The sequence below is a fragment of the Solanum stenotomum genome, chromosome 4 (assembly GCF_019186545.1).
Source record: "Solanum stenotomum isolate F172 chromosome 4, ASM1918654v1, whole genome shotgun sequence".
Classification (NCBI taxonomy): Eukaryota; Viridiplantae; Streptophyta; class Magnoliopsida; order Solanales; family Solanaceae; genus Solanum; species Solanum stenotomum.
Genome location: NC_064285.1, coordinates 48,271,514 through 48,297,177, shown reverse-complemented (window position 1 = coordinate 48,297,177; position 25,664 = coordinate 48,271,514). Strand labels below are relative to the sequence as shown.

General features: G+C 35.6%; 2 protein-coding genes across 4 annotated transcripts in view; both read right to left on the bottom strand.

Annotated features, from left to right (window-relative positions):
* Nucleotides 1–9,213: 9,213 nt before the first annotated feature.
* The window catches only part of LOC125862054 (beta-amyrin synthase-like), a 513,447-nt gene continuing 496,996 nt past the window's right edge, over nucleotides 9,214–25,664 (bottom strand). The window contains exons 1-18 of one of the 3 annotated variants that reach the window (XM_049542027.1): nucleotides 17,555–17,755; nucleotides 16,669–16,854; nucleotides 16,498–16,587; nucleotides 13,399–13,596; nucleotides 12,836–12,920; nucleotides 12,499–12,665; nucleotides 12,135–12,323; nucleotides 11,924–12,037; nucleotides 11,612–11,731; nucleotides 11,407–11,529; nucleotides 11,198–11,296; nucleotides 10,956–11,012; nucleotides 10,759–10,805; nucleotides 10,522–10,665; nucleotides 10,263–10,440; nucleotides 9,865–9,945; nucleotides 9,714–9,797; nucleotides 9,215–9,475 (exon numbers count right to left, since the gene is read on the bottom strand). In XM_049542027.1, coding sequence (XP_049397984.1) covers nucleotides 9,353–9,475; nucleotides 9,714–9,797; nucleotides 9,865–9,945; nucleotides 10,263–10,440; nucleotides 10,522–10,665; nucleotides 10,759–10,805; nucleotides 10,956–11,012; nucleotides 11,198–11,296; nucleotides 11,407–11,529; nucleotides 11,612–11,731; nucleotides 11,924–12,037; nucleotides 12,135–12,323; nucleotides 12,499–12,665; nucleotides 12,836–12,920; nucleotides 13,399–13,596; nucleotides 16,498–16,584 — 1,896 coding nt within the window. In that variant the 5' untranslated portion in view covers nucleotides 16,585–16,587; nucleotides 16,669–16,854; nucleotides 17,555–17,755 and the 3' untranslated portion in view covers nucleotides 9,215–9,352. Of the gene's footprint in view, nucleotides 9,476–9,713; nucleotides 9,798–9,864; nucleotides 9,946–10,262; nucleotides 10,441–10,521; nucleotides 10,666–10,758; nucleotides 10,806–10,955; nucleotides 11,013–11,197; nucleotides 11,297–11,406; nucleotides 11,530–11,611; nucleotides 11,732–11,923; nucleotides 12,038–12,134; nucleotides 12,324–12,498; nucleotides 12,666–12,835; nucleotides 12,921–13,047; nucleotides 13,135–13,398; nucleotides 13,597–16,497; nucleotides 16,588–16,668; nucleotides 16,855–17,554; nucleotides 17,756–25,664 lie in introns of those variants that run through there. The other 2 variants (XM_049542029.1, XM_049542028.1) reach the window with 2 other exon arrangements.
* Nucleotides 10,147–25,664, bottom strand: part of LOC125862056 (beta-amyrin synthase-like) — a 511,253-nt gene continuing 495,735 nt past the window's right edge. The window contains exon 6 of the transcript XR_007446017.1: nucleotides 10,147–10,190. The gene's annotated coding sequence lies outside the window, so the exon portion shown is untranslated. The remainder of the gene's footprint in view (nucleotides 10,191–25,664) is intronic.

The following is a 25,664-nucleotide window of genomic DNA, read 5'->3' as shown; positions in this document are numbered from 1 at the left end:
TTTCTTAATATATAATTAATATAATATATATTTAGTTGTTTTTTGATGGTTCTAGGACATTTTTGTAGTATTCTGCCAAACCCCATAATGGAAATATATTTCTATATGCTACATAATGCAACATGCAATTCTTCATGAAAACTCCAGTTATTTCCTGCACATATTTATGCAGCCAGATAAAAGTAATATTTTGATAAAACTGGTTTTAGCAAATCTTTGTTCTTTTAGCTACTCATTCTCATATCAGTGCTCAATACTACTCCCAATAAATATATATTCATGCTCAAATGTATAAAACATACTCTTTCCCAATTTGAGGTAATTGCTCAAAATATCCTCTTAAAGAAGTAACTACTTTGAAATAACTATAAACTCAGTACTCGTTTAGAAATCAAAGCTACTCTTTTCTCAATGTAAATATGATAAATTTGGGAGTCAATAGTTCCCTTAAACTTTACTCAAAATTTCTCTTTAATCCTTCCTCAAAACTCCTCTTTACTTTCTCAGAAAATCAATTTAAGACAATTATTTGGTTAAAAAGATTCTCAATAATAACTCAATGAATACTCCAATAATAGGGTTCATGCTGAAAAATAGACATGAACAATCAACTCAAGAATCTCAATACATTATGTATAGAAAATCAAAAATTAGGAATAGAAACTTAGAATTCAACCACAAACTCATCACGAGTACTCAAAACTAAGGATAGACAACTCAGTCCATCATGATGATAGTCTTACATATTTGGGAAGAACCAAGTTTTAGGCGAAATTGACGAAATTCGAAGAACGCTAGAAACCCTTAGTTTTTTCTCCTCTTGAATCCTTGCTCTAAGTCTTTGAAGTGTTAAAGAATGTAAAAATTATTTTAACACTGTTTATACCCTTAATTAGGTGAAAAAGGGTAGTGGTTTAGGCTTAGAAGAGGTGGGAAAAGACTAAACTATCCTTCCTCATAATTATGCACTCATATTCCTCATAAAATATGTAGCTAACATGGGTAAATGATCATACTTTTTAGATGATTTCTTATTGCATTCAAGCAGAGCTTTAGAGGATATCACTTAGTTGAGGTGTCCTATATCCGACAAAGTATAGGACAGTTCTGGCAGCGTGGGCAAGACGTTGTACCATCACGTTTCTCATAGTGATGATTGTTAGTTAGAGAATCTCCCTAATGGGTTAAAGCGTATTTTATTGTATTTTCTTATACATCCTTGAGTTAGCGAATTTTACTTGCAAAACTTTAAACATTCAATCATTTACCTATGCTTTGAGTTGAGTTGAGATGAGTTGAGGTGAGTAGTTCTTCAGCCTTATGAGTTCAGTTATTTATTCATTCAGTTTTATTACACACTCGTACATTCAATGTACTGGTGTAATTCGACCTGCATCTTTTTATGATGTAGATATAGGTGTTCAGGGTCATTAACATGCACTTTGTTGACATCACTTTGCTCTCTAGAATTAGCTTTTGTGAGCCTGTTTATATTCTGGAGGACTCTATTTTTCTTTTCAGTTTAGTCATTTCAGGGTGTCGTGGGTCTTATCCTGACATCCACGTTGAACTATAGAGGTTTCATATATAGATAGACTCGAGGAGTCTCTCAGTACTTCCTTTTCCTTTGAGATGTTTCGCAAACTATTATTGTTGCATTTGTGGTGTGCATTTACCTCGTACATCGTAAATTGGTTATAAGTCATTAACCTTAAAATAAATTAGGCCATATTAGCTTAGCTAGGATTAACTAACATATTTGACTTTTAAGTTACACTTATAATTGATTCTATCAAAAAGGACAAAGAGAAAATTCAACCATCAGTGCAACCCAAAGAAAATATCGAAAAAAATCATGTAGATCCAATCCAAAGAAAAATAAATAACTAGAATTTACGCCCTAATCTTCTTATTAGGTCCTTGCAAAATTATTTTTGAAAATCACTTTTTCCAATTTATTTATGGGATAAAATAGGAAACCAAAATTAGAAAGAAAAAAAAGAGTTTAAACTAAAAAAAGCAAGAAAATAAATAGAAAACATTTTTTTATGGTAGGACACATATGTCTACTCGTACAATTTTATACAAATTAAGCGTCTATTTGTGCACATCCAGAGTTGGATGACACAGATAATATGTGAAGACAAGTTAAATGACACATTTATATATTATACCTTAATTAATTTGCCTTTTATCCCTCTTCAACATAAGAAACAAAACGTTTAAAAATGGTTTAGATGAGGATAAAATAGGAAATCAAAATTAGAAAGAAAGAAAAGAGTTTAAACTAAAAAAATACAAGAAAATAAATAAAAACATTTTTTTACGGTAGGACGCATGTGTCTACTCGTACAATTTTATACAAATTTAAGCGTCTATTTGTGCACAACCAAAGTTGGAGAGCATAGATATTATGTGAAGTCAAGTTAAATGACACATTTATATATTATACCTTAATTAATTTTCATTTCATCCCTCTTCAAAATAAGACATAAAACGTTTAAACAATTGTTCAGAAATTGTATAAGTGGGCTTTTGGCCATGAATATCAAATTTTATTTATTTTATTTGGAATCTTTAAAAGTTAGAGCCAAAGTTGAAAGGCATAATACATAAATATGCCCTTTGAACTTAGCTTCAATGGTTCATCTATGCCCTCCAACTTTGGGGCTCACAACTAGACACTTAAACTTGTATATAAAATGGAACGAATAGACACATTCATCTTATGTGGTGTTCTACATGACAATTTATGTCCACGTTGCATCATACATGTATTATGTCACGTAGGATGCTCGTGTCTACTTGTTCAATTTTATACAAATTTGAGTTTCTACTTGTATACACCCAAAATTGGAGGGTATAGAGGTCAACTAAAGCCAAGTTATAATGTCTATTTATGTATTATGTCGGGTTGAAATTGTGTTTGGCCATACGTTTTACAAAAAAATATGTTGAAATACATATAACCTTTTAACTTGGCTTCATTTTATATTTATGCCCTCCAACTTTAGGTGTGCACAAGTATCATCTTGTGAGCTAACTTTTGAAACAAAGAGTAAAATATGATAATTACCTTAAGCTAACTCAATGTTGGCCCCTAGGTTATATAGTCCACCCTCAAAATGTCTAGGTGTTGTATTCTAGGTGTTTTGATGATCCTCACAAATGCAGGGACCCGGTGCCTAGCAGAGACGTGCTCCCTTCCAGATTCAAAATGGTGTAAAGCTGTCTTGTCGGGTTGGTTGGTGAAATGTGCAGCGTACTTCACCAATACGAAAGGCGGACGAGGTTGTTTGTTTCAGTGATCAAAACCTTTTTTGGTGACTGATATATACAACAATAAACAAAAAACATTATTCATTCAAAAAGAGAGAGAGCTAGCAAGTCTTTTCAAGAACTCACAAAGAAAACACTGCAAGGGACCTGGTCCCAGAAAGACTGCGAACGTGAAAGAGACGAAAAGATAGCTGTCAGAAATCTGCTAACTCTAATGTGGTTGGTGCACGTCTTTTTAGAGAAGCAGGCTCTCAGCCAATGGTGTTGTCCCAAGGGGTTTGCGTCCATTTGATATAGTCACTTCTCACAAGACACAAACATAAGATTTGGCAAACAAAGATTTGAATTTCTGAAAATTCATAAGCTTACAAAGAGAAGGTCATCTTCAACAAGAACACATACAACAAGGGACCTGATCAACAGAAGAAGTGCTATTTGTGTATGTTGTTGTTCTTGAGTGCTTGTAATGTGCTAAAGTTGTAGGATTCGTTTCACTCTTATAAGAAATGTTTCAAACTCTTGTGTGTAGTGAGGGTAAGAACATTTTTAGAGTTAACTTTTTGTCTTACGGTTTGAAGTCTATATTAATTAGTGATAGTTAATATAGTGGGCAATGGATGCATTGCTTTAGCTCGGTAAGTAATAGGAGTATTACTTAGTGTGGGACTAAGAGTTTGGTCTCATTGTTGTGGTTGTAATCTGTATTCACTTTTGCTTGAGATTAGTGAAAACAATTGAAAATCCGTTGTGACAAGTCGTGGTTTTACTCCCTTGAGCAAGGAGGTTTCCACATAAAACTCTTAAGCGTGATCTACATTGTGCTATTTATTTTCCGCACTTTAATTCTTTCTGAGGACCTGGTCCTCTAATCATTGGTGGACGCATACATTCCAACACTAGGTCTACATGCTGAACGACGTTACTGACTCAAATTGATTGAAGAAATGAATTTCCATTTATTCATATGAAATCTTAAAGAACTCTCACTGCATGAGCTACCTTGATTGTGCGGCCAATATCCATTTTCTTAAACACTAAAACATACATAGGTGTGTTTGTTTGACTATGGATTGGAACTCGAGGAGGTTGTAACAATAATTATAATTCTGTCTCAATCTCAAATTATTTTGAATAAAAACAATAAACACAACCTAAAATATCCTAGGCGGCCAATTATAAACCAATATAATTTGACTTTTGAGAACTGTGCCTACCACAAACTTTCTACTATTTGTGTCTATAGACCGTAAACATTAAAAAAGTGCCTCAATTGGCCCATTTGTCCATGTGATATAGAATCATGATATGATATCATACTATGAAATCATGAGATGAAATTGAAGTTTTGTTTGGACATGCGATATGAAATTCTTGTGTTGTATATTTTCTCATAAACATAAGAACCTCATAAGTTGTAAAACTATTAAAATAGCCTCAATTATTTATTCAATCTTACCAAATCATGATTTTTGGAGAATATGAGATTTCATGTCATGATATACGATCATGAGGTAGAATCAGCATAAAATCGCATGTCCAAACGTTGATTTCATCTCACGATTTCATATCGTGATATGGTATCACTAGGTCAAACGCCTACAACGAAATTTCACATCTTTCATTGCTGTCAAAATCTTTCCAAATTTTGCTATGATAGAAGTTACGAAGGGTAGAGGTAGGCCGAAGAAAAATATGAGTGGGAGGTGATTAGACAGGACACAACACAATTTTAACTTACTGGGGACATTATCCTACATAAGAAGGTATGATAGACGATGATTATAAGGCTTGAGGACATTACCCTATATAAGAAGAATATGGTAGATGACGATTATGATAGAAGGCTAGTAGGTAGTCATGTGTTGTCGCACTTCATGTGTGAGGAGGCAGGGGCCTAACCTCTTCTCTCTTTCTCCTTATTACTAATATTATTTAGGAATCACATGATTTTTTTGTCCTTCGGTGTTCATTACTATATGTTGTTCATTTACTTTGTATCCTGCTAATATTTTTCATCTTATTTGCTAATAATCATGCTTCGAATTTCTTTTTTTCTTTTGAGACAAGTGTCTATCTAGAAAAGGCTCTCTATCTTTCCAAGATAATTATAAAGTTTGTATACATTCTATCCTCCTTAGATACTACATGTGAAATTTCACTAGATATGTTGTTATTGTAGACAAATATATATATCAACTTAACTTGAGGATCTATTGATCAAAACAACCTCTTTGTCCCTACTAAATACAAAGAGAAGGTCGGCATATATCCTCCTCCCTAAAACTCATTTATGGAACTATTCTAAGATATTGTTATTGTTATATGTCTTGACTCTTATTGGCGCATAAGTTTCATGAACTCGTCTTTGTTCATGACAAACGGTAGGGTTTGAATTTTGTGATATGCATCTAACTCGTACTTTTTAGAGAAATTAGTTCTAAGTCATTAAACTCAAAATAAATCAGGCCGTATTATCCTAGCTAGGATTAACATAAATATTGAGTAATTTCCCTAGATAGTCATCCATATTTGGGAAATTACCTAATAATATTACTTTTGTTTATTTTAGAACTACAATATCACCCAACTTTACATATTTTCTTCAAAATATACTTGACACAAAAAAATATTTTTCTCTCTTCTATGTCACGTTATTCCATTTTACTAATAATTAAAAATTTAACTTTTTAAATCAACCCATATGATATACTCTGTAAAAATAATATTTACATAATGCAAAGTGAACATTTTTAAACAACTCACATTTGTTTTCTGTTATTACGATTAACACTAATTATTTATTCTAAATCATTCATTCTTTAAGTTCTTATAAAATGTGCAAGGTGAACATTAAAAGCAAGTAAAAGTAAAACAAAAAAACAAAAAAGTGACATTAGAGGACAATTTTCATGTACTCATAAAAAATCAAGAGTATTACAACTAACTCCTTTTATTTTTCTAGCAACTATTCCCTCTGTCCATTTTTATTTATTCATTACGTTACAAATAATTATTCATTTGTTACTTGTTTACTTTAGAAAATCAAGTGATAATTTATTACTTATTTCCTAATTTCACTCTTATTATTAATTATAGTCATTTGCCAATGCATTTTTTAAAATTGAAATTTATTATTTTAAAAAATTGATATAGTAAAATTATATTTATTATTTCTTAAGAGATATGTCAAATTAATACCGAACAAGTAAAGATGTAAACATGGATGGAAGGGGTAGAAACTAAATTTTCCAGTTAAAAAGAATTAAAAAAATATTATAAAAAAAGAATAATATGACATGAAATCCCATTAAAAGTGTGCACTTTGCATATTCTTTAAGAAATTAAAGAAGGAATGATTGAGAAATGACTTAGAAAAATAATTAATGTTAAATGTAATAATAGAAAAAAAAATGTCTCTCTCTTAATATGCTAAACTAAAAATGATAAATAATTAAGAAATATTTTTTTACTGAATATAGCATATGAGTTATTTTTAAAAGTTAAATTTTTTAAGAAAAAATGAAAATGTGACATGTCATCCCAATAGGAGAGAGAATAATATTTTTTTTGTCAAGTATATTTTGGGAAAAATATGTAAAGTTAAGTGATATTGTAATCCTAAAACAAACATAAGTAATATTACTAGATAATTTCTCAGACATGGTTAACTATCTAGGGAAATTCCTCCACAGATATTTGACTTTTAAGTAGGGGTGCGCATCGGTCAGTTCGGTTCGGTTTTAGGTGTTATTGGTTCGGTTTATTGGTTTTCGATTTGTAAATACTTCAAACCGATAACCAAACCAATAATATATTTCTTATCGGTTTTTGGTTAATCGGCTTATGGTACTTAACGGTTCGGTTTTCGGTTTAACCAATAAGAAAATACTCGTATATATTATATACACAATAAGAAAATTTTCAAATAAACCATATGATTTTTCCAGCATTTGGCATGAAAGTAATAATCATAAAAGTAACAATCATTTTTCTTACAAGTTTAGACACTAGACACATTCAAAGGAAAAAGTGTGAAAGTAACAATCGTTTAACCATTAACAATAAGACTAGTAAATTTAGTAGAGTCTTATTGAGTTATCGGTTTAACCATTAACAAAAACTATAAAACCGGAAACCGAACCAATAACCCAATAAAAAAGTTTGCAAAACCGTTTAAAAACCGTTAGCCCAATAACCCAATATCAGTAAACCAATAGTGTTTTTTTCGATTCGGTTTATTGGTTAAATCGATTTTTGCACACCCCTACTTTTAAGTCACACCTAGGATTGATTGATACAATCGAAAAGGACGAAGAGAATTTAATCATGAGTAACTTGCACATTAATTTATCCTTACGTATTCTTTTGTAATTTATATCCTATTTTATTTTTCTTAATGATTTTTACACTCTAATTTTCTTAGTTCCCTGCAAAATCATAAAAAGACATTTTTTTTCAATTTATTTATGAGTGTAATATATGAAACCAAAATTAGAAAGAAAAAAAAATTGTGTTTCACAAAAAAAAATTATTTTTGTAATTTTCTTTAGGGAAAAAGGACAAATATACCCCCGAACTATCGTTAATGGTATACAAATACCCTCCGTCATACTTTTCGTTCATCAATACCCCTGCCGTCCAAAAATCAGTGCACAATTGCCCCTCCCACTAACAAAATAGTTATTTGGTACATGTGACGTCATCCTACGGCTCAACCCGATTTGATTAATTATTTAACTCAAAATTTAAATACCCGCCCATTACCCATTTAACCCACCTAATTTACCCATTACCCACACAAATAAACTATCTAAAAACCTCAAGGAAAAGCCCCAATACCCGTTTGCATGATTTTATTTGAAGATTTTTGTTAGTAGTTCACATGATTTTGCTGAGGAAATTGTTTGTCATGTTTAGTATGCGTTTTTTGAGGATTTTTTTTGCCTGAGCTTGTGTTTGGTGGCAACTTATAGCTTGAAAATTACTTGTAAATCATGTGGAAGATTGAATAGGTGAGCTGTTTTTCGAAGTAAATCCAATTAACTTTAGCTGGTAATCGATTAATTAATTTTCTTTGCAGTAATTTTATTGTGTGAAAGTTTGATTTGTTAATTATAAATTGCGCTTTACCTAATTTGTTGAAAATTAAAGAGGAAGCGTAGATCTATGAAGAAATTAAGATCTCTAGTTTTTCAGTCGAATACATCTCTAATTTATTCTCAGAAGTTGTATATGTGCAATGAATTTTAGGTGTTTCTGCGAATTTATCTTCTCAAAATAAATGATTTTCGCTCTGATTTCTGATTTTGCTGGCTGCTTCTTCGTTTGTCTCAACGAAAAGGTCAAAAAGCACTCGCACACGTATCTCCGCCTCTCGATTCCTTTTATCATTTGTCCAGATCTGTAAATTTTTTCTTCACATAGTTCGTATAAAATTTATAATTAGTGGAGTAATCACTCCAAATATGTTGAAATTTTATATGAGCTCTTACCTAAAATTTCTTATTTTTTTCCTGAAACACACGTTTTTCTTCAATTAGATATTACTACCAAACTAGAGAGAAGATGAATCACTGTGCAATTCAACAAGGTGCTTTCGCCACCTGTGAAGACATGTGAGCTCTGTTTCTTCAATTTCTGCTAAAAAGAACGCCGTCGTTTTTATTTGTGTGGGTTAAATGAGTAATGGACGGGTTAAATGGATAATGGGCGGGTATTTAAATTTTGGGTTAAATAATTGATCAAATCGGGTTGAGCCGTAGGATTGCGCCACGTGTACCAAATAACTATTCTGTTAGTGGGAGGGGCAATTGTGCACTGATTTTTGGACGGCAGGGGTACTGATGAACGAAAAGTATGACGGAGGGTATTTGTATACCATTAACAATAGTTCAGGGGTATATTTGTCCTTTTTCCCTTTTCTTTATTCACAAATTATGTATATATACCAAATATTCAACAACAACCTAGGCTATGATTTTGGACATTGTTACATCACTTACATTAACACAAGAAACAATAAACTACCTTATTTATTTCTTAAGATATAACATAACATAATATATATTTATATTTAGTTGTGTTTTAATGGTAATAGGACATTTTTGCGGTATTCTGCCAATGCCCACAATGGAAATATATTTCTATATGCTGCATAATGCAACATGCAATTCTTCATGAAAGCTCCAGTTATTTCCTGCACATATTTATGAAGTCAGATAAAAGCAATTTTTTTGATAAAACTAATTTTAGTGATCTCCGTTTTTTTGGATATTGTTTTGCCAGTTTTTGAAAGAACTTGCTTCATTATACTATCAAACATATGCGACCAGATTATTTGAGTGGACTATATGAATCATCTGTCCTTTTTGTTTAAATACAGTCTACTTCATTCTAGTCTCCTCTGTTTAGCTTGTAATTTGCAGAAAAACTACCTGTTGTGGGAAGTCACCAACTTCCAGCTGAGAATTAATCAACAGCCTTGCCGCATGGTGGAGGGGCCTTGGATCTCTATCAACCTGTCCAAATAGGAAAATTTGTGAAATAAATTACAGCATTTACTAATGGAAAACAAAAGGAATTAACCTGGCCAGAGTGAATCAATCCCATCAATGCCCATGAAGTTTGTACAAGATTTGAGTGATCTGTCTCAAGCTCTCGGTATACCTATTTGATCAAATACAAATCCGAGTCACAGTTACCTTTTCTCTTTATACTTAAATTATTCAGTATTAGAATGAAACGGTTCCAAATGGAGTAGGATGGATGCATGTCCAGAGTACAAATAACCTATGTTGCTCAGACTCGCCAAAAATGTTGCTGCACCCATGTCGGATGGTCCAAAAATGCACTACTTTTGGAGGATTCGACACGCACCAAGTGACATTCTGAGCAACATAGCATAAATCGACCTCAACAGTGCACAAACTGAGACATAGGTGTTGTTATTCTTGTTTTTCGTAGCTTTTTGGCTTTTACATTACCTTGTCTGGACAAGAATGGTAGCTTTCTCCCCAACCGCCATCAGACCTTTGTGTTCGTAACAGAAATTCAACGCCTTTACGAACGGCTGCAGAGTTGTTGTAACTCTTGCCTGCTACAGCAAGTCCTCCAAGAGCAAACCAGGAGGCATAAGTGAAGCACACACCCAAGCAACCATACCTGTATGTTGACACGATTAATCATTTCGTATGTATCGATACAGAAGAAAGTTTAAGGGCTCACAAGAGAAATATCATTTACCATGAACCATCAAGTTTCTGCACATCTTCAAAATATTTAACAGCATTATCAATAAAATTGTCAATCTCTGTGGTTCGGTGTCCAGGATATAGCTTTTTAAACAAAACAAGTGCTTGGATTGATGAGCCAGTGCACTCAACATACCTGGATTGAAATGTAATCAGTGTGAAGCATTATAATGGAGACTAGCAATGGGAAAAAAGCTAAAGGGAAAGAGAGAAACTAGAGACGTCTTACTCATGCTCAATGACAATGTCCGCAAAAAATTCAGTAGGATTGAGCAACTGTCAATGAATAAAACAGAACAAGAAAGTTAAATATTCAGGGTCTGGATGACTGTAGAAGAAGTTGAAGTTTTTAACAACCTTGAAATGAAGCACTTAGATAAAATTCCTACATCGTGAATCTCAAACTCATATGATTATTTTACTTACCTCCAAATACTCTGAGGCCCCTGCAGGCTCCCATGCTGCTAAACCCCCATTTTTGCTCTGTAATTTTATTTCAAATGAATCTCAATATTACTAGAAATGAGCCAAATCACGAATGACTAAACTCAAAAAAGATGAATTTAAGGTAGCCATGTGTTAAAGGTTTCACTTGGAATTTTCGTACAATCAGCAGACAACTTCAGATTAAATGACCAATGATTTTAGACACATTTCTCAGGTTTTACCTGTAAGGAAAGAATAGCATCCACTGAGTCATACAGTCGTGCAGGTTCGATCGCCTCACCAACTAATTCAGAAGGCATTGTAGAGAAAAAAAGGCAGCACTAGAGAAACCAAATTAAGAAGATATCAGGCAATCTACTAGCATTATCATCTTTTTACTTTTCAGTAATTACAAGAAGTTTGAATCTTATTTCATTGAATGGTTAGATACCTTTAATGCTTCGGCAGTGGTATCAGATACTTGCCATCCATGATCTTGATCCGAAAAAGTCCACGATCCTTTTGAGATATGCCGATACATCCCTTTAAAATCACCAGAAGGATTGTCCTTCACCTAGCAAGAAGTCACTTACATTAATAAGGTCCATATTTTGAGAGAGCTGTTATGCTCATGAATCATGATTTAAACATCCAACCTGAGATTCTTTTATGAAGTCATGCCCTTTTCTAAGAGTATCTAATATCTCATCATTCATCTCACTGGCCAATAATGCTTGAATTGCGAAACTAGTATCCCATACTTGACTACCGAAACTCTGCAATTCAATGACAAACACTAATCAATTTCAGTAAAAATTGTTGCATCACTTCAGAATAGGAGAAGGGGCAAGTTCTTTTTATTTTACAAACACACGTTAAGTGTTAAAGAAATCCTATTTCTTAACTCATTGTGGTTGGTGAAATAGTATGATTTCCTTGCTTACAAAAAACAATTTGGATCAACCAACCTGCATTTTCATTCCATCTTCAGCTACCCATAAATAATCTGGAATCCGAGCAAGATGTTTTTTGAAATAACTGCCATTTGGATCCTCAACCCAACAAGCAAGCATACACAATACCTACACCATCCATATGTTACATAAGTGTCAAACGATTGAAGTTGATAAGAAAATGCAGGTATTTTGTAATCTGTCCAAAATGAATAAGTTGTCATACTTTATTAACACATCCAATGGTGATGTATCGGCTATTCTCGTCTTCATAATGTATATGTTTCATGGTAACTTCAAGAGCTTTATTTCTCAGCTTGTTGAAAGGCCAATGAGTCAATAGAGGCTCGGTACACATGTAGAGACTGTCCCACATCAAATCTTGAACCCGTGGATGAGGGTAGTAGAGATCGTCCTGCAGCAACAAGTTTGTGTGTGAGCATTTGTAGAAAATAATAAGATATCTATGCCAACTTCAACACTGAGGACTCATTTGGTCTGTAGACAGTTTTAAAGGGATAAATACTATCAAATATTATGTCGAGATATTTTTCTAGTCTCGTTAATCAAACGACCCTTGATAGTCTTACCTTTGCACATAGATGGCGTACTTTTTTCCAGTTAATTTCATTGTATGGTTGATCATATAACTCTTCCCTCAATAGTAAAATGAGAGGCGTGATTGGACCAACAAATCTCTTCCCGTAGAGATAAGACATTGGCATGTAGACCATTCGACTGTTACACCACATTTTTGCTGCATTTAAATTAAGAGTCAAAACACTTGGAAGATCAATATATCGACACCAATAGAGAACGGCATCAACCAGAAAACATTACATAGCAAATCCCTAAAATTAATAGCTACAACGAAATGAACCGACTATTTTAGGATGCATATGCATGAGCAATGAAAAAAAGACCAACCTGGATGCATGGGAAGAAAAGATGGAAGAATCCAAAACTCAGGAGGCATTGGATTGGTTCCTAACCACTCAAAAGCTCCTAGAATCTGAATGAGAAGAAAGAGGATTTATCAGCAAGCAGTAGCGGAGCCAGAAATTTTAATAAGGGGGTTCAAAATCTGAGAAGTAAACACACGAACTAGTGGAAGGGGGTTCGACATCTATTATACATACCTAAAAAATAATCTTAACCATGTATAAATAGTAATATTTTTTGCCGAGGGGTTCGGATGAACCCCTCATTATATGCTGCCTCCGCCCCTGTCAGCAAGAAGGCATTAACATGACACTACAAGGTTTAGTACTTGAATGATATAATTTAACTAGTTTCCCTTATATTACTAACCATAAGAAAGAACTTTTGCAAAATCAGGTCACCTAAATGATAACTTCAATTAACCGTCCACAATAAGTGCAGAGGCATGCATGTAGTATATAACCAATAAGTTCAACAACAGTGTATATAACTTAAATCCTACTATAATATACATTCTTCTAAAAAGTTATAAGGTTATCTAATCATACCGAGAGCCATGTTTTCCCCCAAGAAGGAATTGCAGTGACACTACCATGATCAAGAATCCATTTCCTTGCTCTAGCACACGCATTATTTTCACCGCCATCTGGTTCTTCTCCAAGGATCCTCATGCATATGTAACTCAGTGATGTACTGAACATAGTACTGTGACCTTCAATGTGCAAACCCCATCCCCCATCTTCATTCTGAAACGTCATCAACAATTTAGAAATGAGTTTAACTTCAAAATGCTGACAGTGTAAACCAGTGGAGGAGCCACCTTATGCTAAGGGGTGTCATTGACACTCCTTCCTGGAAAATTATATTGTTTAGCTAAGTTAAAATTTTAGTTTTATGTGTATATGCTATGGGGGTATTTGGCCATGAAAATTGTCGGTATATTTAAAAAAAAGTAGTTTTTGTTTTAAAGTGTTACAAAATATATGTATATTTGTTTCTTGATATTGTACAAAGATATAGATAAATAGCACATCATCTCCAACCCATGTAGCACTATTTTTTGTGTAATCAACTCCAACCCACTGCACCAAATTTTACACCAAAAAGGTATATTTTTCTCTCTCTTCATTATTATATTATTATTTCTTATTTCATTTATATTTTCTTATTTCATAAAACAAATTCTTTCTAAAACTTTCACCATATATAATTCATATTATTTCCTTTTATAATCGTTTAATATAAAATTATTTTGTACCATAATTTTTTAAATAATATAAATTGCTAGCAAATATTATACATTATACATAATAATGTATAATACAAATAAATGTGAAATCATTAATGAAATACAATCAAATAAACATTACATAATTGGAAAAAATATTTTAAATTCTACATAAATATTCAACTTTCAAGATCACTACGGTGCTCCCATAAATGTTCAATTAATGCATTACGTAGTTCAAAATGAGCAATGTTTGCATTTTTAATTTTTGTGAAGGTTAATTGTAGTTATATCAAATTATAATTTATAGTAGAATTAACATAAATTTAATTTTTTTTAAAAGTCATACATAGAAAAATTAATTTACACAAAGCTAAATTTTATATCTAAAATTAATATTATAAAATTATTACATAAAAAATAATTAAATATACAAGAGATTTAATTAAACATACAATTTATATAATGTTTAATTAAAAGTTTGTATAATGAAATAATATTAAAATATACAAAAAGTGAATTGGTGAGATGAATAGTGTTACACCAAATTTGGTGTAATGCTATTCACACACCAAATTTGGTGTAAAAATTGGTGTGGGTTGGAGCTCAAAACACCAAATTTGTAAAATTTGGTGTAAATTTGGTGTTGGGTTGGAGATGGTCTTAGGATTTCCTCTTTAGTTCTTTCCTTAGTTAGCTTGTATTTATACATGTTTACGTATTGAATAATATACAAGTTATTCTCTCCAATTCCTTGCACAAAGTGAAAAATGATATCTGAAAATTGGAGTTGTAATTGGCTATAAATACTGTGAGAAATATCGGGAAAAATTATTGAATTGTGTATCTACATTATTACATTGAGACTTTATTTATAGACACTAAATTAGACTCATTTTCCAACTAGGATACTACATTATAATTTTTTTTTTCAAGTAGGATTTTATATTCCATTCTTGTCCCTACTCCTATTCTAACACTCTCTCTCGAGTTGGTGCATGCAGGTCATATGTACAAAGCTTGTTACAAATGTGATTAATACGAGGACCAATGAGGGACTTGGTAAATGTAAGGAATGCTTTGGATGTCTAGAGGTTGCTAGACCTTGAGGTGGTGTTGGTTTTTGCACAACACTGACGAAATGTAAAACTATTTAAGTCATATATGAGGAGTCACTGAAAAGATGCACGGCGTTGCGCAACTCATATATGCTACACAAATCAAATATGAAAAAGTATTCACCGAAAAGATAAACAGTGCTACGCAAATTAGATAAGAGAAAGTATTCATCGAAAAGATAAATAGTGCTAAGCAAATTAGATATGAGAAAGTAGTCACTGACAAGATGCACTGTGTTACACAATCAGATATGAGAAAGTAATCACCGGAAAGATGCACAGTGCTACGCAAATCGGATCAAAGAAGCCACCGGAAAGAAGCACGTGACTACTTTCCTTGTCCCGAATGCTTCTCAAATCAATCTTTTTCAGCATGATTATTTTTTGGCCAGACAGACGACATATATGAGTCATACCCCTCGCGGATCTAAGAAGCCACCAAAAAGAAGCAAGGTGACTACTTTTCTTGTCCTGAATGCTTCTCAAATCAGTCTTTTTCAGTATGATTTTTTTGGCAGCATATATGAGTCATGTCCCCCGCTGGCAGTTTGATTCTCTATCAGAATCGTAGAAGCTCTAATGCCATGTGAAAAATATAGAGAAAAATATTATTGAATTGTGTATCTACATTATTATATTAAGACCCTATTTATAGATACTATATTAGACTCTCTTTCGAACTAGGACATTATTTTACATTACAATCATTTTTCAAGTAGATTGTATATACTATTCTTGTTCTAACAAATACAAATTAGAGTTGGTTTTTAAATTTTTGTGAGTAATTTGAAGTGGAAAAAAAAGTGAAACCAACTCTTTTGTGTTTTCGAATTCCTAAACGTTAAACTCCGGATTTTATGGACAAACGTTTTTTAGGGAGTTGACTGCAAAAAAAAGTATGGCCAAACACGCTCTATATGTTGAGTCCCCTTATTTATTTATTTTTTACTTGTGTCTAATTTTATATCTTTTAGACGAGAGGAAGTTGCTCGAATAGTAAGCACCCCTCACTTTCAACCGAAGGTTGCGAGTTCGAGTCACCAAGGGAGAAAAAGGGGTGGGAGCTCCTAGGGAGGGTAAAAAAAAAAACTATATCTTTTAGTACCCTCGATAAAATTTCCGACTCCACCACGAGCTGTCCAGTGTGTATGGTATCTTGAGATGATAACATAAAGATGCAGTATAACCGGCTAAAAAGTTTAACTTATACACATGTCATTGTAATTAAGTTAAATTCTTCAAAAATCTGCAAAGTTAATTTTGATTGAGCAGTATAGTCATTGTGACATTACGTCATATACCTGGTGACAGTAAATATACCGGAGAATTTCCTTACGATGCTCAGCTGGTAAAACAGTATTAAGATGTCCAGTGATATACAGACACATAACCTGAATTTTGAAGGGGGACAATAACTTTAGCAGTTCCAATTTGTTAAAAAGAATTTTACAAATCCAAATGAAAAAACTTACAAGAGGTGGAAGAAAGAAGAGAGGACCGGAATTTTCAGCAGGCCAATGGCCATCAGTAGCCTGTAAAGCTGAGAAGAAATTAACAGATCTGCGCAAAGCAATTGTGGCAATTTCTTCGCTAATTTCTTCACCTTCTTCTAACTTTACTGCTCCAATTCTCTGTTTGAAATTCTTCTCTCCCAGAAACTGCACACATATTGTGTTGAGACGCAGGGGATTTGAACAACCAAATATTATTTTCCAGGAGTTGAACTACCATATCACTAAACAAAGACACAAGAGCATGTCCTTTCCATGAAAATCAAGAGACCTCATTTCAATTTTTTATTCAAATTAATTTATGGTTGTTGAAAGAGGTTGAAAATATTATCACCATTGATGGATAAAGCTTCAAGCATAAAAGTAGGTCTGCAATTGAATCGAAAATTTCGAACTCAAATTGTTTTGTTATTGTTGAAAGGAGTTGAAAATGCTACCACCATTAATGAACAAAGCTTCAAGCTTTAAAGTGGTCTACAATCAAATTGAAAATTTCGAGCTAAAATCATTTTTTCATGGTAAGGGGATTAGAAATATTCTTGAAATAGATTCTCATCAATTGAAATAGATACAATATAATTTTCATTACGATTTTGATTTACTAAGCCAGAAAGAACAAAACTACAATTCATCATAGTTATAATGGATTCAAGCTTATATGTAACGAGTACAGGAGGAAACTTGTTTAGTGCCCATAAGCTCAGTGAAGTGCAATAGTTCATGAGAGAGTCATCAAATTCCCTAAACCCCCATCAGACTTCACTTAGGCATGGCTATGGAGTCCACAAAAATATACATAGATTTTCAGACAAAAATAAAAAATTATTGCAAAGATTTCTTAATTTACTTTGTTGTTTTCTTTTTTTGTAGATTTTTTTTTTCCAGATTCAACGAGAAGGAGAATGGATCCAAAGCAACGAAATTGAAATCACTGGCAAAGGGTTTCAAGAATTTCATGTCGCCATCTAGTTCAGCTTCTTCCAAGATTGCTCAATCCCCTACAAAGAAAATCTCGGTGGAAAGAAACAATCTGATTTAGGAAATTAGATGGCTGAATGAAAGTGAATTCTTTTTGGGGGTTTTGGGTTATAATTTGGGTGTTTGTGTTAAGTTATTTGGGTGGGTTTTTAATTATGTATAAAAATCAAATAAATTTCGGGCACGTCTTTAAGATTGAGACACGTGTCTCTCCGTTAGTCCAAAGGTTATATACACCCAAAAATTAGATAATAAGGATATCAATGTCCTGAAAGTATGACGGAGGGGTATTAACATACCATTTATGATAATTCGGAGTATATTTGTCTTAATTCCTTTTTTCAAATAATGGCATGATGAATATGACATAAATGAGTCAATCTTTTTAACTTATGACATAAATGAGCATTCACTAAAAGTTTGATGACATATTAAAAAAAAATTTCTTTAATTTATTTATAAAAATAAAAATATTTTATGAAATAGACTACAAACTAATAATATTTTATAAGTGATAAAACTAATTTCCTAAACATTTTAAAATGGTCTGAACCAATAAATGAATCTAGATGACTTAAACAATTGACTTATTTCACTTTGTCTAATATTGATCAAGTTTTAATTTATCATAATTTGATTAATTACCAAACAAAACTAAAACTAAATCTCTTTTTGATAAAAGAAACTTGACGAATCAATTTGGCGACATATGTAGTTATTTCAAAAGATAAGTCAAACTTATAGACGGGATAAACTTGGACAGGTCAAGATGGTTGAGTTAGTTAATGAGCAAATAACTAACTCGTGAACTTAAACAAATTGCACTAATCATATTGTTGTGAACTAATTTCATAATCTTAATCTTCAAGAAAATCAAATAGAAAATAGAAGATAGTCAGTTATAAACCTGCATTCTCCAAAGCAGATCGCTACTGGGCTTGACTTTATAGCGATTGATCCAAAATTGTTGACGAACCTCATTAATCGCGGCTCGTTCTTTTATCGTTCCAGCATTTGGGTCGAACTCCCATGTTTGTCGCCCAATGTAGTTATTTGTGCTGTATAAATATGATACATCTTGCCCTTTAGCAATATTCAATTTCCACATTCTTGATTACTTCTTTTAGTTACAAGGTTTACAATCAAGTGATATCAATGAAATCTCACACATAATATAGATGTGAGTTTAAATTATTCAAGGTGGAGCACACAGTGCAACAATAGGTGAATGATGATCACTTGAATATTCTCAAAAAAAAATATATGTATTTATTTCGCTTTAATTTATGAGGTTTACAATTAAGTGATATCAATGAAATCTCACACATGATACATATGTGAGTTTAAATTATTCAAGGTGGAGCCCACAGTGCAACAATAGGTGAATGATGATCACTTGAATATTCTCAAAAAAAAAAATGTATTTTTTCCGCTTTAATTTATGTAACATTTTATCTTTATTAGTTCGTTAAAAAAGGATATATTTATACATTAACTAATAATTTAACTTCAAACTCCCAATTTAACCTTTAAAGGCTTGTTGTTCAAAAGTATAACATGACTCATATACAACATATATCTATCTATATATATATATTTATATATTGCCTTAAAAGCATGAACTCCTAACTTGAATGTTAAATTACTATAATATCCCTAACTTAGGTTTTGACTTTTTCGATGAGTTGTGACTTTTCTGATAAGTTGGGACTCTTCCGATAAGTTGTGACTTTTTTCAAAGGTTGCGATTTTTTGATGAGTTGTGGCTTTTCCAAAGAGTTGTGACTTTTCCAAAGGGTTGTGACTTCTCGGAAATGTCATGACTTTTCAGATAAGACACAAAAAACATTTGTTCATACTACCCTTTTTTTACTATATATAGAAAGGCTTCCTCTCATTTTTCAACCATAATTTTTTTTAATCTTCTACTCTTCTTCTTCTTACATTTTAAATTTTTTTGTGTGATTTATTGTCATTGAGTGAGTTCGAATTTTAGCGGGATATGAGGCAGGGGGGGAGGCAGCATATTGTAATGACCCTCATGGTCATTTCTGTGTCTTGCCTTCTGTGTGTCGTTTAGAGCGTTCCTATAGCAACCCCAAGTCATTTATGACTTGCTGGGACTGACAGTTCGGTCACCTGGTCGTTCGTTTGGTCTTGGTGCGAGTTTTTGTGTTTTGGAGCTTATGAACCTTGAACGATCATTTTAGATCAAAAGTTCAAGAAGATGACATCGGAATCCAATTCTGACGATTCCATCAGCTCCGGAAGGGTCATTTTAGGCTAGTAACATGGTTGACATGACTCCTGAGGTTTTCAGTGTGAGTCGGTGCGATTAAGCGTTTTAACTTTAAGTTTAAGCCTAAGTTTGACTTTGGTCAACATTCTGAGTAAACGCGCTCGGATGAGAATTCTGTCAGCGTGGTTAGCTCCGGAATGTCGAGTTTGGTCTAGATTGACCCTTCTTTTGTGTCTGGAGGTTTTCGATATCTATCCGAGCCCTTTTGTGGATTTTGACTTAAAATGGCTTTTGGAAGTGGGACCCACTTTTTATCGAAATGACCTCTGATGGAAATTTCGACTGCGCCGTTGAGTCTGGAATATCGAATTTGGTATGGTTGCATATCTCATTTGCGTGCACGGGGTTCCGAACGAGTTCGGAGCACCCCGTCGGAGTTTTAAGTTTTGGGAAATTGCAGAAAATTCTGCAATAAATTGCAGAAAATCAGCTAACTTTCCCAAACTTCAAACCCTCATAACTCTCTCATCTCTAAACTGATTTGGGCGATCCAAAAGGCAAAGTTGTGAGATTTTTCGAGGACAACGGTGAGCTCGGATAGTGATTTGGAGTCCCCGTTTGAGGTAATTTTCGAAAAATACCTGCTGCCAGACCCTTTTTGTGAGCTTGATTTTGGGAATTTTTGAGACTTGTTTTCTTAGCCATTTTAGATCCGATTTTGGTGATTTTTGAGACTATCTTTGAGTGGTTTTTCGAGGAGAACATTGTGGTGTTGTCAGATTTTACTGTAGACCGCTCATTTTTGGTAAATACACTGCTGTCCCATTTCTAATTTTTGAGAAAATTTGGGTTTTAGTTGCATGTTGATATTGTGTTGTTCCCGAGCCCCGAATTGTGTCCCATTTTGGGACATGAGCTGGGAAAACTGGTTAGGACCCACTTTTGGGGTTAATTTCAGAATTTCCTACGCGGGTCCCACGATTCTCGTTTTGACTCTAAAATTGACCCGTCTCCGTTTGTTGTGATTTTGGTGTCTAAATGACCGTATTAACGTTGTGACTCTATTTTTGATAGCGGGGCAGCGTTTCGAGGACGTTCGGAAAGGGAAAGCTCCGAAGGAGTGATTTTGGAGCGCGTGCGATCGGCCTACAGGTAGGCTACGGTTTCCCTCTCTTAGATTGAGCTCGAGAATGTGAATGCATGTTGATTAGTTGGGATTTGGGTTGGGTAGTTATTGAATCCTGCATAGGTGTTAAGAAATCATGTTTTCGGCCTATTTCGGGAATTATCGGGTAACTGTGAGCATGCTTTGTGTTATTAATGGACCCTCTTCGCTATGCGGAGTGCTTGCATGCTTAATTATTGTTTATTTGAAGAATGTTGGGCCTTAGTTTAGGTTTGACTAGGGCTTGCCTTAGAAATACATTATTCGGATCCAACAGACCTTAGTTTTGCCCCGACGTCGCTCGACCGGCTTAGATCCCTGTAGACTGGTATAGAAGACTTGAGTCTGATAGTTTGGGCCTTAGTTAGGCAATACGCTTGCTTCAACTTTAGTTATCCTTATTTTCCCCAATGTTACGGTTTCACGAGTTACATCGACGACACTAATTCTACTTCGCGATTTGAATTTGGTTTTCGATTTGGTTCCAAGGACTTACATTGATTGGCTATGTGTGGACGGCGTTTCACGGACATTTATGAATATGGATCGATTGGGACTCTTTCAGCAGCTACATTGGCACCTTTATAGAGCATTCGGTTTAAGGTCCGGCCTCTATTGCCCAGATACTTATATAGAGTATCCGGTTAGAGTTCCGGCCTCTTATACTTGTTACTTGTGATTGGTTACTTGGGTATTTCTTGTGAGCATCCGGTTCGAGGTCCGGCCTCCGTACTGTCAGATTCTACTAATTAGGGTTGAGGTTCTGGTTCGATGTTCTTCGTTCTTGGGTTCGTATATGCAATTCTTGTTAGTTATAGTTATTCTGTGTACTCGTCGGGCTTATGGGAGTCCGTTCGGGTTTTTATTTAACTTGCGCACGAGTGTACCTTCTGGCTTATGGTGGTCCAGTTAGGTGTAGTTAGCTTATAGATTACTTTAGTTAGTTCTTTGTACATTTGTGTGCATTCCTTCGTTAGTTAGATTTTAGTACTTGACCCTCGGTTTGTATTATTCCTTCTTTTCATATTGCCTTTACTTTTCAAGTTCAGTCGACCTATGATGCCTACTAGGTACCTGTTGTTTTGGTACTCATGCTACACTCTGCATCTATTTCGTGATGCAGGTCCGGGCACTAGTAGTCAGCGTTGATCTAGCTTGGAGCAGACTGATCCGGAGACGGGAGTGAGCACACGGCGTTTTGTACTATTTCAGTCTCCATCTGTATATATAGACTTGTCTTTTACCTTTCGAGACAGTCCAGTCTCTGTTGTCTACTTTTGGGACTTGTACTCATTTTGTTAGTAGCTCTGTACTAGTGACTTCCAGGTTCTGGGAGGGATCTTTATTTGTATATATGTTTTTGGTTTGCTTCCTCCTGTTTATATTGTTATTTGTCTACTCTTGTTTAGTTTCTACCCTCACACCCATTACTTATTGTTCCGGGTTACGGGTTGGCTTACCTGCTGGTGGGTTATAGTAGGTGCCATCATGACTTGAGAAATCGGGTCGTGACAAGTTGGTATCAGAGCCCCAGGTTTATCGGTCTCACTTGTACAGAGCTAACGTCTAGTAGAGTCCTGCGGATCGGTGTGGAGACGTCCGTAACTTATCTTCGGGAGGCTACAGGATGTCCTTAGGAAAATTTCCTCTTTTGTTTCGCTTTCGTGCATCGTGTGTCTTATTGATTTCTGGAAATCTCACTTGTTTCACTCTTTCGCAGGTTGGCTCGCTCGCGAGGTGGCGCGGCCAGGGGTGGCGCACCCGGGTGTGCAGGCAGAGCCTCAGCTTGGGGTAGACGCCGACCCCGAGGTCGAGGCAGGGCCGTAGCACCAGCCCGAGATAGGGAGGAGGAGCCTCAGGCAGCATTTGTACCTCCACAGCCGGTGGGGCCGGGGCCAGCCCAGCCACCACCTGCACCAGCTACAGCTGCAGCTCCAGATCTTCATGCTCTGCTGACTCAGATACTAGCAGCTATTGGGGAGATACGACAGGCACCAGCCCCAGCAGCCCCAGCACCAGTCCCAGCAGCACCAGCTCCAGCGCCGCAGGGTCAGCCTGCCGCAGCGGCACCAGAGGTTCAGCCGCCACCAGTTCATGTGGCTGTCGTGTCAGACTTAAAGGACGGGGAGATGCCACTGCGCGAGCAGAAGATGCTTGGGGTATTCCAGAGGTTGGCACCGCCGATATTCTCAGGGGCGATGGGGCAAGATGCCTACGAGTTCCAGCTCACTTGTCAGGAGCAGCTACAGTCATTAGGCCTCTTGGAGTCGAGAGGAGCCGACTTCACTGCTCATCAGTTTCGTGGGCCAGCCAGGCAGTGGTGGCGCTCGTATCGAGAGTCCAGGCCAGCTGGATCGCCTCCTGTATCTTGGAGTGAGTTCTCAGAGGCTTTCTTGGCCCGGTTCATTCCACGGAGCGTCAGGGATAGGCTTCGTGATCAGTTCTCCAGATTGGAGCAGGGCCCTATGACCGTCTCAGAGTACGAGACGAGGTTCCATGAGTTATCTCGACATGCTACCATGATCCTACCCACCGAGGAGGAGAGAGTTCGTTGTTTTATACGTGGGTTGCGGTACCATCTGAGGGTTGACACAGACTATTTAGTTTCTACCGACCGTTCATTTCTTGATATAGTTGACCATGCCCGATCCATGGAGCATATTCATCGCGAGGCCCAAGGGGCAGCAATAAAAGGGCACGCTACCAGGGCAGCTACAGCGGGTCCCAGACTAGAGGGAAAGACTCCTATGATAGGCCCCACTAGAGGTTCCAGCAGGGTCAGTTCAGTCGTTCTGTTCAGGCGGCATTACCTGCTTCTGAGGAAGGCCAGTATCACCAGGGTGGTCCTAGTACGGGCCAGAGTTCGAGGGGATCAGATTCCCTCCCTTCCTACCGCAGTCGGGTTACTTCAGGGCGTTCAGCTTCGGGGTGTTTTGATTGCGGTGCTCTTGACCACTGGTCCAGAGAGTGCCCCCGGCGAGGGGGAGGAGCGATTGTACCAGCTCCCCTTGCACCCAGACCAGTTTCAGCAGTGCCCCCTCTAGCTAGAGGTGGTGGTCAGGACCAGGGTCGTCGGGACAGCCGACAGGGTACCAGAGGCGGAGTTCGGGGAGGCAGGTTAGGTGGTAGATCAGATGCATCGGGCAGAGGTGCTCAGGGCCATTTCTACGCAGCCCCGGCCAGGGCGACTGCTGAGGCATCTGACGATGTTTTCACAGGTACGCTTTTATTATGCCATCAGCCTGCTATAGTATTATTTGATCCCGGGTCCACATTCTCGTATGTATCTGTATATTTTGCTCCACGATTGGGTGTGAGGTCTGAGTTTTTGGTAGAGCCAGTTCATGTTTCGACCCTGGTAGGTGAGTCCTTAGTAGTGGATCAGATATTCCGATCTTTCTTAGTGACTATCCAGGGTTGTGATACTAGAGTTGATCTTATTTTGCTAGATATGGTTGATTTTGATGTGATTCTAGGCATGGACTGGTTATCCCCTTACCATGCGGTCTTGGATTGCTACGCCAAGACTGTTACTTTAGCCATGCCTGGCATTTCCCCGGTGTTGTGGCAGGGTGCTTATAGTCACACACCGACAGGGATCATCTCTTTTATGCGGGCTAGACGGTTGGTTGCTTCTGGGTGTTTAGCTTATTTGGCTTATGTGCGAGATGTGAGTAGGGAGGGCTCTTCAGTTGACTCAATTCCTGTGGTTGGAGAGTTTGTAGATATGTTCCCTACAGACCTACCTGGCCTACCTCCAGATCGTGACATTGATTTTGCCATAGATTTGGAGCCCGACACCCATCCTATTTCTATTCCGCCTTACCGGAATACTCTTAAATGAACACATTTGACTTAAAAAAAATACTTGGCCAAACTTTTGTACATTTTCGTTTATAGTTACGTGTTTATCAGGAAAAAAAAATGTTGCGACCACTTCAAAATTTTGCACAATAAAAAGACATCTTTTTTTATCGTGACAATTCTTATTTCCCCACCTTTTTTTGATGTTCTTGAGCCCAACTATATATTAAAATTAGAGTATTTTTTCTTCCATCTCTGAAGGATAGAGGGATACAATGAAAAAGGTGCCAAAGGGGTCAAATCACTCTAGGTTATTACTCAAGAAATGTCTGACTTTTTAATGACCGAATAAAAAAGGTTTTATTGTTTTCTCTGTTTTCAAGCACTCTCGGACTAATCGTACATCTTGTTGCAACAAAGCAAGCTTAGAAATGAATCTAATGGAGTGTTGTATTATTTCAAGTCTTTATCTAAATTTACATTGCCTAAACAAGTAAAATCAGATTAGTTTTTTTGCATATACGTACGCGTATGTTGAAGTGAGCTTAAATTAGTTTCGATGATGGATGAACATCTACAAAAGAATCCGGTTCTTAGTAGGTCTCAGTAAAAAAATAAGTAGTATTTATGATTGACAAACAACTACACAAGAATCAACTCCTTAGCATGTCAATTCACTACTAGAAACTGAAGTTTTTCCAATCGCGAACCAAAACAAATTTTGTGCTATAAAACATGAAATTTTCACAACATCTACACCAAACCAGCTCA